Genomic DNA, 13590 nt, shown 5'->3' on the forward strand with positions numbered 1-13590 from the left:
TGAAAAGGCATTCACAGTGATTTCTACACAAAATACTTTATTAGTCAGCTAAAACAGTGACTGGATCAGCAGCCAGAAAGGGAAGAGGCAGAAGGAAGGATCAGAGTCCAGCACAACATAGCTCCTGGCCCTTTTTCCCTGACAGCAGGAAAAGCCCCATCACCACTCTCAACTTCTCCCTCCCACATTGGCAGGATGCAACAGTAGCAAAGAAGTGTGAGCACAGGTACAGAACAGCTCCATTTGCACTAACCCTGAGCTGTGGCCCGAGCTCCTCTGGGCCCTTTACTTGCCCCTCAGAAGTGGCAGCAGGTGACACTCACACAGCAGGGGCTGCACCTGGCAAAGGAAGAGGGAAAGGAGTCAGAGGGCAAGGGGCTGTCTAGCTCTGCCCCATGGGCTCCTCTCCTGCCTTTTGGCACCCCTCAGCCCCCTTGCCACAAGGCAACTCTCCCACAGCCCCCATGCGTGCACCAAAGCCACAGAGAGTGCCAGTCTCACCTTTGCCCCTGCGAGCAGATGTTCGGCTGCTTCTTCTGACACCCAGAGGCACCTCAGGCAAGGCTGGAGCAGCAGTCACTTTCCTCCTCCCACGAGCATGTCCCTTCTTTGGCCCATCAGCCTCCTCTTCCTTCTCTTCTTCCTTTACCTGTGACTTCAGGGGTTTCACTGCAGCCTTGCGGTGCTGTTTCGAGGCACGTGGGGTGACCTGGGTGGCCAACAGGGGAAACTCCATGTAGGATCATCACCATGAACTCATGAGCAAGGCATGGGTGATAGGACAGGCAGACACAGCCACAGAGCTGCTCACCTTGGGGCTGGGTGCCTCAGGATCTGCCTTCACCTGGGGGTTCTTGCGGGGTGCCTTGCGTGGTCTCTGCCCTGCATGAGAGGATGTGCCCAGGTGAGGTGGGGTGAGGCAGAGCCTGCACCCCAAGGGACCAGCCATGGCACAGTGAGCTCGCAAGGATGCTATTCTGAATGAGGAAGTACAGGATGAAAAACCATCCAGCAGCTGTACCCAGGCAGGGCTGGATGCTGGTAGGAAGCCTTGGGGACAAATGGCTTCTGTCCCTTGGTGCTAATGACTGTCACAGGCCTGTCAGCACCCCAGAGAAAATGGCTTTGCTCCTGCCTGTGCCCTTGTGCTGCAGAGCTAGAACAGGGTTTCCCAGGCTCCAGCCCTCTCTAAGAGCAAGAGTGGGTCCCAGAGAAAGGGGAAGGAAACTCACCTTTGGGAGCCATGGGGCCAGGCTCTCCCTGTAAGGAAGGGACAGAGCATTGACTGGGTGCAATCATCCTGCAGGCAGCAGCAGACTCCCTTCTCCCTCCTGCAGCCATTGCAGTGATAGGGAAACAGCCACATTTCCCTGGGAAGGCAGGGGAGTTGGGCTTGCTCTGCTTGCCCTGTGCCTTGGGGACTCTGCCATTAATCCCTGTACCTGCAAGGCCCCAAACACAAGGCCCAGGAGGGAAAATCAGCACTGCCAGACCACCCAAACCCCACATTCCCTCCATCTGCTCCAGACTGCTCACCATCCATTAGCTAGCTGCCCACCAAACAAGAGGTCCTTGTCACCTCCATGCCCAGCAGCTTGATGGAGAGGGAGACCCCCCAGCCACACAGTGTAATAATGCGAGTCTCAACAAGCAGAAAACAGGCTGGTACTCCTTTGGGGGAGAGTTTTAGGGGCTCCCCAGCTCCTACCTGGAACCATATGGTCCTGCCATTGTGGTCACGCAGGGAGCTCATGCCAGGCACCAAGTAACACTGCAGCCAGTTCTTGAAGGCAGCGTAGTTATCTGAGTGCTCGGGGTCGAAGAGCTCTGGGAGGGGAGACAGGGGAAGGGCAGAATCAAAACAGAAGCTGTGATCACCGTGTCAGGATGTCCCCCCAGACCTCCTGGTTCTGAAAGTGCAAATCCCCCTCCTCCCTACTGCCTGTCTTGTCCCCTCACCTGCCGAGATGACCTCCTTGGGCACAGTGTGGCACAGCTCCAAGAGATCTGGGTTCTCTTGCCTCAGCTTCACCTTCTTTCTCAGCGTCAGAGAAGGATCCTGCAGGCATGGAGAAGGGCAGAGAAATCACCTGCCAGCTCCTCTGCTTCCTCAGCTTCTCTCCTGCCATCTTCTCCCCCATCTCCTGCCCTCCAGAGGATGAGCTGCCACACTCTTCCCACACGACAGCCCTGAGCTCACCACACACTAGGCTTCCAACTTAGCTACAACGACATGAAAGAGGGCTAACACACAAAAACACCACCAGCAGGTCGTGTAGTTTGTTTTCAGGCTTCTTTAAAACAGCCACTTCCTCTTCCCTGAGGCCACAAGATCAGCCTTGGGCCTTACTGCAGCCTTGCCTTAGAGATCTTAAGCTTGCAAGGCGTTTGTTTCCCTCACCTCTACCTCTTTACCCACCCCAAAAATCACTTATAGACTTCTTTAGGGCAGAAGACTGGCAGAGCTCATCATGAAGGGCCGCAGGCACCCAAACCCCTGCTTCTGGCATTTGTGTGGAAACCTGCTGCTTTCTGAGCCTATGAAAACACCTGGTATTCCCCACCTTCTTCCTCATCTCCTGCTCCTTCAGGGCCTCCAGCATGGTCCGAGCTTTTTCAAAGGGAGGGATCTTCAACCTGAAAAGGTTACACACAAGCCTGAAGCTTCGCTTCTGGCACTTCCAGTGTCTACCAGGTGAGGAGGCACAGCAAGCTCAGCCACACTCCAGCAAACTCTGAGAGACTAAACCTCTGTGGCAGGTCAGCGGATGCTCAACCCACCCTACCTGTACAGGATCTCAGCACGCAGGTAATTCCCAATTCCATTGAAATACTTCTGGTTTAAGAGGACCTCACAGATGGGCTTGTCAAAAGCCCTGTCATCCAAGTTCTTCAGTACATTCTCTCTGCAAGAGAGCACAGATCATCAAGAAGAGTCACCCGGACATGTCCGTACAGGAAAAGCAGCCAAGCCGAAGCCGGGGGCAATCCTCACCTGAAGGCCTGGTACTCGGAGATAACGCAGGGCCCCCGTTCCGGCTGCCAGGCATCCCCCAGGCGCCAGGACCCGAAGCGCCGGGGATCCACGAAGCAGAGGGCGCGCGGGGGGCTCTCCCGGGTCAGGAAGCGCAGGTGGGCATGGCGGGGCAGCTCGGCGGCGGGGCAGAGCCGGAACGACCCCGACATGCCGAAGCGGAACACGAGGTCCTGCGGCGGGGGGCCGGCGGCGGGGTCCAGCGCGCTCAGCGTCAGCCGCAGCTCCTTGCCCCGGGCAATGGCCGAGATGCTGTAGGCCTCGCAGCGGAAGGGCACCTCCGGGCCGCGGCCCACCGGAGAGCGTTCCACGCCGCCCGCGAACACCAGCGCTCCGCACGTCCCATTGATGAAGCGCCCGGCCAGGTGCAGCTCCGGGCACTCGGGCATGGCCGCGACCGCGCAGCCCGAGCGCGCCGCCACCGCCAGGTACGGCCCGCCTCCATTGGCAGCGCGACGGGCGGGGCCAGCCCCCATTGGCTGCGCGGCGGGCGGGGCCCGCCCCCATTGGCTGCGCGGTCATAGCGGAAGTTGGAGGCCTGCCGAGGCCGTGCCGCCGAGGGGAGATGATGTACAACAACGGGGACACAGCGGGACGCGGCTCAACCTTGTCACCGGGACTTTATTGGAGCTGCCCTGAGGACCCCCGCAAACCCGGAGCGAAGGGAAACCTCCTCTTCCCCAGACGGGGGACACCAGTCTTGGCCCCCAACCCAGTGTCGCAGCCTCCCGCCGTGGCCCTTTTCTGGCTCCTCAGAGAAGGGTGTTCATCAGGGTCTGGGCCTGCTTCAGCTCTGCAGAGAGAGGACGGAGATGCGGGGGAACTGCTGGTATTGCAACATCTTTCCAGCATCTCCCCCTGCAGAATCCCCCGCAGAGGTCCCGCTGCCGCCCCTCTCCTGGCACCTCACCTGCCAGCAGCACCCAGAACTTGCTGGCCGAGAGAGTCACAGGGACAGCCGTCATCTTGTCACGCTCTCTGTCCCGCACGTTGAAGGTCAGGTGCACCACGGGCTCGTTGACCTCCTGCAGCTCGCTGGAGCTGAGGGTGTAATCCACTCGCCAGCGCACTGAGCCCAGCTGGCTCACTAAGGTGGGAGTGGGATGGGATCAGCATCCCGGCTGACTCCAGCACGGTGACTGACCCCCACGCCCCTATTAAAATCCAACACTCCACTCACATCGCAGGCTGCAGGCCCTGAGCCTGTCCTGGAGAGGGCTCTGCTTCTCCTCATAGGAACGGCACAACCCGCTGGCATGCTCTGCCGCGAGGGGAGACAAGAGAAGAACCCCTGTACTCACACCAGACCTGCAGCTGCCAAACCCCACCAAAGCACCTGAGGAGCCCCCAGAGATTGGTGGCACAGAAGGGAGGTGATGGAGGACAGCACGGCAGCCAGCCTGCCCTCCAGCTGGGTGTGAACTGTCAGCAACATCCCACCACGTCTGGGGTGGTTTCCCTTACCTTTGGGCAGTCCCAGCTGCTGCAGCTCACTTGACAGAGACTCACTGTCTACGTTGTGCTTGGCTGCACTGGAGAGGATGAAGCCGAGGACAGCGATGGTCGCCTTCACATCCCCCGACTCTGCGGACGGGAGGGAGGGAGAGCTCTGTCACTTTGGCAAGGCATTCCCAGATGTACTGCTGCCCATCCCTGGAGCACGGCTCCATCGGGGCACCGGAGTAAGGACAGCAGCGCTCACCTAACTTTGCATCTGAGGTCAGCTTCAGGATCTTGTCATACTGTGGGAGAGCAGAGCGTCACGGTAAACACCAGCTAACACGCTGACCACCAGTGTTAACACTAACAATTCTTACTTAAATATTAATACTAATAATATGTATAGTGTTATTACCACTAGTAGAGGCAGGCAACGTTCTTAACGCTGAGGGTTGCATACAGAACACGAGATTAATTAATGTTGCTGATCATGCCACTGTAGTGCTGCCCCCCACGCTTACCTCGATGGCCTCGCCCAGCAGGTCCCGCAGCACCTGGGCGCAGATCAGCTTCAGCTTCACCGAGGACTGCGGGGCAGAAGGAGGGTGAGCAGCGGGGCCGCAGCAGGCGGGGGGCGGGCAGGGGGACGCGGGGGGCGCGAGCACTTAACTATTTTGGCCAGGGTGCTGATCTCGGCCAGCACCCAGTCGGGGCAGTCCAAGTCCCCGCAGAAGCGGAACCGCTGCGGGGGAAGAGGCGGTCAGAGCCCGCAGCGGGCCCTGCACGCCCTCCCCTCTCCCCGCCGCCGACCCTCTCCCCACCATGTCACCGCCGCTCCCTGATCCGCGCTGCTACCGCAGAGCCCGTCTTTGCGACCCGGAACCACTGGTGGAACCACAGCCGGGCGGGCTGCCGGCTACGCCCCTCCCTGCCCCGAGTGCCGGTAGGGACTCTGCGGGGGCCTTTTAGCCGGGATCCGGGAACGAGAGAGGGCCGGAGAAGGGGACGGGGGTCTCGGGAGCGGGACCTGGGACCCCGCAGCAGCCCCGGCTCCGCCCGACTGAGCCCGCCCGCTCCCCCACAGCGCCACGCCCGCCAGTCCCGGCCCGCCTTTCTCCGCCCCGGCCAAGCACAGCCGCTCTCACTGCGGGCGCGGGCCCGCCGAGCTAAGCCCGCGCAGGCGCGGCCCGGCCCCTCAGCCCGGCCGGGAGGGGAGAGTGGAGCGCGGCCTCAGCCCGGACCTCACTCCGGCCGGGAGGGGAGAGAGGAGTGCGGCCTGAGCCCGGCCCCTCAGCCCGGCCCTGAGGGGAGAGAGGGGCGCGGCCTCAGGCTCACACTTCCCCCCCGAGACTGTGGAGTTTAGAGCTGACCTGGCCGCAGGGGGAAAGAAGAGGCAGAGCGGGCAGTGAAATAAAGTTTAGTGAGAGCAGAGCTGGGATCTCATTGAGGCATTTATAAAGATCGTGGGGACATAGTACGGATCTGGGGGTGAAATTCTGATTGTAGAGCTGAAATAAAACGCCTCAGCTTGCCTGAAATAGAGACACCAGGCCTGGAGGTGAAGTGAAAATTGCAAAATAAAGATCCTGGTATTGAGGCTGGAATAGGGACTGCAGAGCTAGAGGCAAAGCAGCACAGAGCTTGATCTGAAATAAAGACTGGGACATTGAGTGTGCAGAGCAGGAGCTGCAATCAGTGAGATAAATAAAGGCTGTAGGGCAGGGTCAGGGCTGGAACAAACACTGCAGAACAGGATCTGAAACAAAAGCCCACGTGCTGGAAGGGGAAGCAGTATGGAGATGGAAAAGTGACTGTGGGGCTGGCCTGCACATTTTTTTTTTTTAAACTCCTTACTACTAAGGTTGTTATCCCAGAGCTGGGAGGGCCAAGCCCAGCTCACTGGCACCAGTTAGAGCAGCAGCTCTGGTGGGACTGGGAGCCCAGGCAAGGTTGCCACACTACCACAGCAGACACACATCCTTCAACAACTGGGTTTCACGGTCTACAAAGATACAAAATTATTCCTTTACACACCTGAATCTGCACTCTGCTCAGGGAGCACCTGGCAGCTGCTGCCACATGATCAGGGAGAGCTTCTCGGCATCTCCTTCCCCTACAGCCCCCTCCCTATCCCTCCTACAGCCCCTCTCCAAGCTCCTCCCCAGTTGCTGCTGCTTCTCTCCTCAGGCAGAGGTGCTTTGCCAGTCGAAGTGACCATCCTCAGAGTCCTGCAGGGAAGAGGGGAGAAGTCACTTTAAACACCTCCAGTGAAGGCAGGAATGAGGGTCCCTTCCCTCCAACCCCAGAGATCATCACCAGCTAACAGAAGAACCTGTGACCTGTAGAAACACCAAGCTCCCAAGCACAGAAAATAATCGGAGGGCTGCAAAGACCACTCACCTCTGTCCAGTACCCCTGGTTATCCATTTCCAAAGTCTGGATCCCTGCTTCAGGGTCTCTTCTGTCCCAAAGGGCTCTTCCCTGCTGCCAGCCCAGCCTCTTGGTCCCCAGGCACTGGAGAGGAGAGCACAGCCCCTGCAGCCCTACCTGGCCCCACAGAGTCCCTCAGCCCAGCTCACAGGAGGGCCAGGGCTGCTCTTCCAGCCCAGCAGACAGAACTGTTCCTTACCACAAGCACGATGGGTGCAGCAATGATGCAGAGGCCACCTGTGACCATGAAGGCCACTCCATAGGCTGGGAAGCCTGGCTGGTGCAAGGGAGGGTCCAGGGTGTCCTCTGGAGCAGAGCACAGCATTTAGAGCCTGGAGCAGCCAGCTCTGCCCCATGGGGTGCCAGCCACCCACTCTGCTCCAGGACAAATGTATGGAGTATAAGAACACCTGTTCCACACCCTTCATGCCTTTTCCTCCCATCCTACACCAGCAGGTCTCCAACCCCAATTCCCCAGGCTATGCAGAGGTAAAGGGCACTGTTAGTAGAATTTTACTTTCTGGTCACCTCACCAGCCAAGATATCTCACCCTCTCTTTCACAGAGGCAATCAGGACCTGGTTAGCTGTGGATTTGCTCTGCGCACAGTGGGGTCTGTGGAGCTCATCTACCCACATCCCAGAGGGGAGCTTACCTCCCACAGAGAGGGAGTACAGATCCACATGGATGTCAGAATCACCCAAAGCCTGGTTTGGCCCAACTGAGAGCACAAGCTTCTTCAAAACTTCCATGCTGCTTGGAACAGGGTGACAGAATATCATGTTCCCATGGCAGATCACAGAGCCAGGCCTGCAGACAGGTTTAGGAAAAGCTCCAGCAGCTGCCAGTGCCACTATAACCCCACAATGGGATGGGGTGGGCACACCCAGCCTCCTTCCAGAGGGTTTTGTTCAGTAGGAAGAGATCTGTGCACTCAGGGAGGCATGGGATAGAAGGGACATCCCTGGGGGTCCAGCAGCACTGATACCATGGGTTAATGCTTGACTTCAGCTTCCTCTGCAAATCCTTCTGTAGCCAAAAATAGGCACCTGTCAGCCATGACCTGTTGGCTGACACCTGAAGGGAAACCTCCCTGCCCCTTACACCCCTGCCCCAGCAGAACCCCTGCTCCCACTCACAGGAACTCTTTGATGATCACTTTCAGGAAGGATGGGTAATCACTCAGGACTCTCATCACCTGTGCTCAGCTCCCTGCCAGCTTTTGGAGGTGTTTGGACCCCCCAAAGCAGCCCCTCTTCCTGCCATGGTTCTTCTCACCCTGCCAGGAGGGCCTTAATCCTCCCTCTTCCCACCAGCCCCATTCCTACCGCATTGCCAAGGTCCATGGAGAGACTGTGGTGCTCTTCAGAGAGTGGATCCTGAAGCTTCTGGCTGAAGTGTCTGTTGGTGACCAGGAGAGACAGGGGGTAGACCTACAGACCAAGCTTGGACCCTGAAGGAACAAGAAACAAGTGTTAGGTGTGCAGATTTAGCAGTGACCCTGCCCACACCACACTCAGGGACTGTGCTCACCCTCCACTGAGACAGAGGCCCGGTCCATGGAGAGGTCTGAGAGCAAAGTCAGGGCTTCCAGAACATCCTCAACATCAGCATGGACAACTGTGTCTAGGTAGAGGTCTCCAGTGATCTCTGTGCTCCCAGTGAGGCTTCTGAGGGGAGAGAAGAGCTCTGAGCAAGGCAGGGGGGTTGGGATCCAGCTCCAGCACCTTTACTGGTGGTTTTCCCCTGACAGCCCACAGAAGGTGCTCAATTGCAGTTTGCTCCAGTTGCACATCCCCTCCCAGCTTGTCCCATCCTCTCCATCCTTGCAGCACAGCTAAATAGTTGCAGAGGGTGAAGGTTAATTAAGATGTTGTCAGAGGAGAAGCTGCATCCCATACCTGATCTGGGAGATGGTGAAGTTCCTCACGTCGTAGAGGGCACTGACAGATGACATTATCTAGGCAGAGAAAAGACAACAGTTCACACCTTCCCCTGTTTAGCACAGGTTATTCCACCACCCCAGCAGCCTGTGCCCATCCTCCCAGCATCACCCTTCAGAAGAGCCCCCCAAGCTTGGCATACCTCCCTGACCAGCTTCTCCAGAGGATCCATCCTGCTCATCCCAAGCTGGGAGGCAGTCAGGGAAATGGACAGCTTCTCTGGGTCCAGGTTTTCCAGGCTGAAACCTAAGGGAGTTGAGAAGAGTTATGCTCATACTTGTTCCTCCAGCTTCCTTGGGAGACACTGTTCAGCCTTGAGCTCATCCATGGCCACACACCAAAAGCAGAAACCAGCAGGGCAGCTGAGTGAGGAGGAATTCCTTCGAATTTAGGAAGGGGTTGTACCATTTTCCAGCACAGGAGAGCTGGGACAAAGAGGGGAAGCCAGGGAGTCGAGCAGAAGCACTGGCCCACACAGGTCCAGCTGCTCCAGATGTGCCCTCCACTACCCTTAACATCCTCACAATGGTTTTACACAGGCCAGGGAGAAGGGATGTTAAGTGAAGGAAAAGCCTGGAATCCAAACTGCACAGGTTTTGGCTTTGAGAGAGGCACAAGGAGAGCACTGGACTGTGGACTTACCACCAGACTGGACAGACTGGGGCTCCAGCTGCCAGCTGAAAATGCTCCTTCCCTTGCTTGCCTCTGTGACGACTGTCCTGATGAGGTGGGAGTTGGTGGGAGCAGGAGCATCCCCCCGGAACAGAGCCTCCCCTTGCACCACCACTGAGCCATTCCTGGGAGGGAGAGGAGATAGTGGGCAGCACACCTGATTTTATTTTATTTTTCCCCCCAAGGTGCATTTATCCAGAAATTCAGACAGGGTTCCCTCAGGATGATGACACCAGGAGGGAGCATAGCCCCTCACAATGACCTGTCTGGAGCATTTTCCTGGGCAAACCCTTCCTGCCAAGCCAAACCTGCAGCAGCTTGGAAGAAAACAGAGACTACTGCTTCTTCCAAACAGGATCCATCTTTGTTACACTCTAGTATTTATATGTTTCTGCTATGGGAAAGGTTTAAAAAAATGTCTTGGGAATGCATAAGAGAAAAGACAAAACAGCCTGCACCACCAAACATTTGTTAGAGCAGATTTTTTGCTCTTATCCGCCATTCACTCAAACATCCACCCCCCAAGCATTCTGGGAGGCATAAGAAAAACATTCCCACACGGTGTTTATGGCTGTAGTAATCCCTCTGGTATGCACCTTTCCCAAGAGAATGGAGATTCTTTATCAAAGTTAAGTGTAACAAGTTGCTCTTCCATGCAGGACTCTCTACAAGCCACGGCTTCTACAAAACCCACCCCTCCACAGCAACTGCACACTCACATGAACTCAAGGACATTTGCCTGCAGGAAGCTCTCATAGCGGGACAGCATCTGGTTTAGCTGGAAGGAAGAAGCACCTGGTAATTAACTGAGAAGGTTTTCCAAGCTCCTCCATGTGAAGGGGAGATGTAGGAGCAGGTGGGCAATAAAGAGAGGGAAGTCAGCTCAGCCTGCCCAAGGGAGGGCACACTGGCACACCAGGGAATGCCTGTGGATGAGCTGGGATAGCCAGAGCAGCCACCCACATTCCCGGGAGGGAGTACCAGCAATAACACAGTGTGCCATGGCCCTGCTGGCTGCAGAAGTGAGGAGCCCAATCCCACCTCCAACTGCTGCAGTGGAGAATGCCAGGGCTTTACCCACCTCCACCATGCTCAACCAACCAATGCAGCACACAGGCTTCTCACCCCAGCACCACCTGCAACCTCCCTGCTCCCCAAAGTCCCAAATGTGTCCCAGGCACCTCTAGCACTCACCATCAGTCTCACATCTTGCTCCAGTTGCTGGTAGCTCTCCGAATTCCTGCTGCCCAGAGCTGGGGTGTAAGTGATGCCCAGCAGCCGGAATTGCAGGGGCAGCACATGCACAGGCTGAGCAGGAAAGGGGAGACTGGAGGGGTGGGATGCAGGGGGTTTTGTCCCTGTGGAGCCAGTTTTGCCCTTCATTAGCTCAGCTGGGCTGAAGGCCTCTCTGGTGGCTGCAGGGAGATGCTCCATGGCAGTGGAGGAGTGCTGGGAAGTGCTGGAGCTGGTGGACGTGATGTGGGCATCGAGGGTCACTCCTGTGGGCACAGCCAGGCTCTGGGAGCTGAGGAGGGAGCTGGCTGCATGCCCAGCTCCAGGAGAAGTCGGCAGACAGGATGGAGATGTCACACTGCTGCTGGTGGCAGCATGGTGGCCAGGCTCAGAGCCACACTCCAGAGCTGGGTTTGTGGAGCAAGGGTGGGGCACAGAGCCTGGGCTGGCAGGGGTGGGCCCTGGAGTCCCTGCTGGAGCAGGAACAGGTCCCACTGCTGCTGTCCTGGATTCTTCCATCACAAACGTCTGTCCAAGCTCTGGGATGACACCAGTGGTTGTGGAGCTCATCCTAGTCATGGTGGGACCTGCAGGGCTGGGAGTCCTGGTCTGAGCTGGGGAGGCTCCAGGGGACATTGGCTGTGCAGGGGAAGAAGGCCGCTCACTCTGTGTCCCCAAGGTGACTGCAGGAGCCCCAGACTGCACTGTGAGAAGGGAGGAAGGTAGCACACCCTTACTGTGGGCACCAGGAGCTGTTGCAGTAGTAGGAAGCGATGCTAGGACTGCATCCAGGAGTCCAGACCCATTTCCTGGAACCTGGGCCGACACAGGAGCAGCTTTTCCAGACAGGGCAGTGCCAGCAGTGACCCAGAGCCCCTCAGCTGTCAGGGCAGGGGGCACCCGCACGGTGCTAGGGTCCAGCTCAGCCAAGCTGGGTGTCCCTGGCGTTGGCAGAGCAGAGGCCACGAGCTGCTCTGCTGTGCTTGGGCTCCAGGAGCCAGCATCCATCAGTGTCCATGTGGGAACTTCAGGTGGGACCTGAGAGTCTGCAGCCAGCCCTTGGATTGGCACGAGTTGGGTGGGTGCCACTTGCATCACTGCAGCCCCTGCAGAGGGGCCAGAAGCAGCTGTGGGGAAGGAAGAAGGTGCAGCCATGCCTGGGAGGGGGCAGAGAGCCCAGCAGCTGGCTCACTCCATGCTCTGGAGGTGGCCTCAGACCGTCTCTGTGTGGCACCATGTGAGCCTGGTCCTACTCTGTGGAGGCCCCCCTGAGTAAGGTGAAGCCAGGACTGGGGACATCCTCAGTCGGGAAGAGCAGAGATGAGGTAGCAGGAACCCTTTTGCCAGGCCACTGTGCAGGGGACAGTGTCACAGCCGTGCTCAGCCTGAGCCCTTCCCTGTCCCCAGATCCAGACTACCACTCCAGGGAGGTCTGAGATGTCTGTGTGGCCGCAGTCCGCATCCCCAGGCTCTGTCCCCCCTCATCTAGCCCAGACGTCACAACTCCTTGGAGCCCTGGGAAGCAGCCTGAGGTGAGGAGGTCCCCACACACTGTCACCAGACTCTCACCTAGCCCTTGCTGGGAGGCTGAGGAGCCCAGGGGATCCCAGGTGACAGCAGCCAGAGTGCCCAGGCTGTAGGGGACAGCAGTGGCACACACACAGCCAGCAGCAGGAAGGCTCTGCACCACAGCCTGCTGGCAGGGGCAGTATGTGGGCAGCAGGACACAGGGCTGTGCCCACAGTCCCTTCCCTCTCAGCACTGAGCATCATTCCTGGCTGCAGGGCAGCAACAGCATCCAGGGGGCTTGGTGGTCCAACCCCTCCACTCATCTTGGGGGAGCTCAGTTGTGGAGAGGGACAGCAGAAGATTTAGAATGGACCTCTACAGCTCCTACAACCCTTTGTCTGACCCATTCCCAAGCTTCCCATCCCCAGAGCTCCTTATTAAAACACCTTTCTCCTCCCCAGCAGCCTCCCAGCTCAGGTAAGCCTGTGCCAATCCTTAGCACCTCCTGGGAAGCTCCCAGTGCAGCACAGAACTGTAACCAGCCCTGGGCTCAGACGTTACCTCATTCCCTGCCCCAAACACTCAGTCCCCAGAAACCTCTCTAAGGAGGCCCAGGCCCACCAACCCCCCTCACCTAGCAGCACCCCAGCAGAGAACACAGAAGCCCAGCCCAGCCCTGGCTTTTATCTGGTTTCCCAGGTGAGGGGGATATGGCTCTATTCCAGCTGTTCCCAATTAACACAAACTCATCTGCACTCCCCCAGGTGAAGCTGGAGGGGTCTCAGCTTCCCTCTGCTCCTCACTGGCAGCAGAGGGAAGGGGTGGACCTGCCCCTCCAGGTGGGATGCTCCCCAAACCCTGCTGATGCTCTCCAAACACTCTGTGAGATTGTGGCAGTGTTCACCTCTTGGGGGCTCCACTAACTGGGGTTAAAAATTGTGGATTGCAGCACTTGGCGTTTGGGATCAGGCAGATTCTATGCTCACAAGGGGGAGGATGTCAGGGGTCCCCACTGGATCAGCCCAGGCTGCATCCCTGTGCACCCCACACTCTGCTGCTTAGTCTCTGATACTCAGACATCCACCAGCACCTTCTTCCCAGGCTGTTACCCAGGGGGTTTGTGCAGGCTGGGATGTGCTCCTGTGATGCCATCCTGGACACTGGATCCAGCCTCCAGCAATGGGACAGAGGGGCTGGGTACAGCACTTGTGGCTTGCTGCAGGGAAGGGGGCAAGTGCATCAGGTGGGGGATTTGGGGACCCTCCCAAAAGGAACCCCAGGAAGGACCCGTTGTGCCCACACTGGAAAGCAGAGACAGAAGCAAGGTATG

The 13590-nt window shown here is 57.9% G+C and overlaps 3 protein-coding genes across 7 annotated transcripts; all 3 read right to left on the bottom strand.

The window, feature by feature from the left end:
* Window positions 1-17: 17 nt before the first annotated feature.
* Window positions 18-3541, bottom strand: NEIL1 (nei like DNA glycosylase 1). Of its 4 annotated transcripts, XM_033070355.2 has the most exons (9): window positions 2996-3473; window positions 2787-2906; window positions 2565-2637; window positions 1960-2059; window positions 1709-1827; window positions 1233-1260; window positions 812-882; window positions 502-709; window positions 18-339 (listed from the first exon to the last, which is right to left on the bottom strand). In XM_033070355.2, exons 1-9 carry the CDS (start codon window positions 3421-3423, stop codon window positions 320-322), a joined length of 1167 nt encoding a protein of 388 aa, XP_032926246.1. In that variant the 5' UTR covers window positions 3424-3473; the 3' UTR covers window positions 18-319. The 4 variants fall into 4 exon arrangements, 2 of the variants coding, with proteins under 2 accessions (XP_032926246.1, XP_032926247.1); XM_033070356.2 differs by lacking the exons at window positions 18-339; window positions 1233-1260 and having other exon boundaries at window positions 622-709; window positions 2996-3541; XR_004419132.2 differs by lacking the exons at window positions 18-339; window positions 502-709 and having other exon boundaries at window positions 1233-1370; window positions 2996-3541.
* An 88-nt stretch (window positions 3542-3629) lies between these two features.
* Window positions 3630-5572, bottom strand: COMMD4 (COMM domain containing 4). The gene is made up of 8 exons (XM_033070361.2): window positions 5296-5572; window positions 5145-5216; window positions 4996-5061; window positions 4737-4776; window positions 4499-4618; window positions 4215-4295; window positions 3945-4121; window positions 3630-3827 (listed from the first exon to the last, which is right to left on the bottom strand). Exons 1-8 carry the CDS (start codon window positions 5296-5298, stop codon window positions 3787-3789), a joined length of 600 nt encoding a protein of 199 aa, XP_032926252.1. The 5' UTR covers window positions 5299-5572; the 3' UTR covers window positions 3630-3786.
* Window positions 5573-8128: 2556 nt separating this feature from the next.
* Window positions 8129-13511, bottom strand: LOC117001796 (mucin-5B-like). 2 transcript variants are annotated; one of them, XR_004419129.1, is made up of 2 exons: window positions 10238-13511; window positions 8129-9643 (listed from the first exon to the last, which is right to left on the bottom strand). XR_004419129.1 is itself a non-coding variant. In XM_033070354.1 (2 exons), the coding sequence occupies exons 1-2, from the start codon at window positions 11904-11906 to the stop codon at window positions 10234-10236; spliced, it is 1257 nt and encodes a 418-aa protein (XP_032926245.1). In that variant the 5' UTR covers window positions 11907-13511; the 3' UTR covers window positions 9666-10233. The 2 variants fall into 2 exon arrangements, 1 of the variants encoding a protein (XP_032926245.1); XM_033070354.1 differs by lacking the exon at window positions 8129-9643 and having other exon boundaries at window positions 9666-10296; window positions 10713-13511.
* Between the last annotated feature and the right edge of the window lie 79 nt (window positions 13512-13590).

This window comes from Catharus ustulatus, chromosome 12 (genome assembly GCF_009819885.2).
Source record: "Catharus ustulatus isolate bCatUst1 chromosome 12, bCatUst1.pri.v2, whole genome shotgun sequence".
Taxonomy (NCBI): Eukaryota; Metazoa; Chordata; class Aves; order Passeriformes; family Turdidae; genus Catharus; species Catharus ustulatus.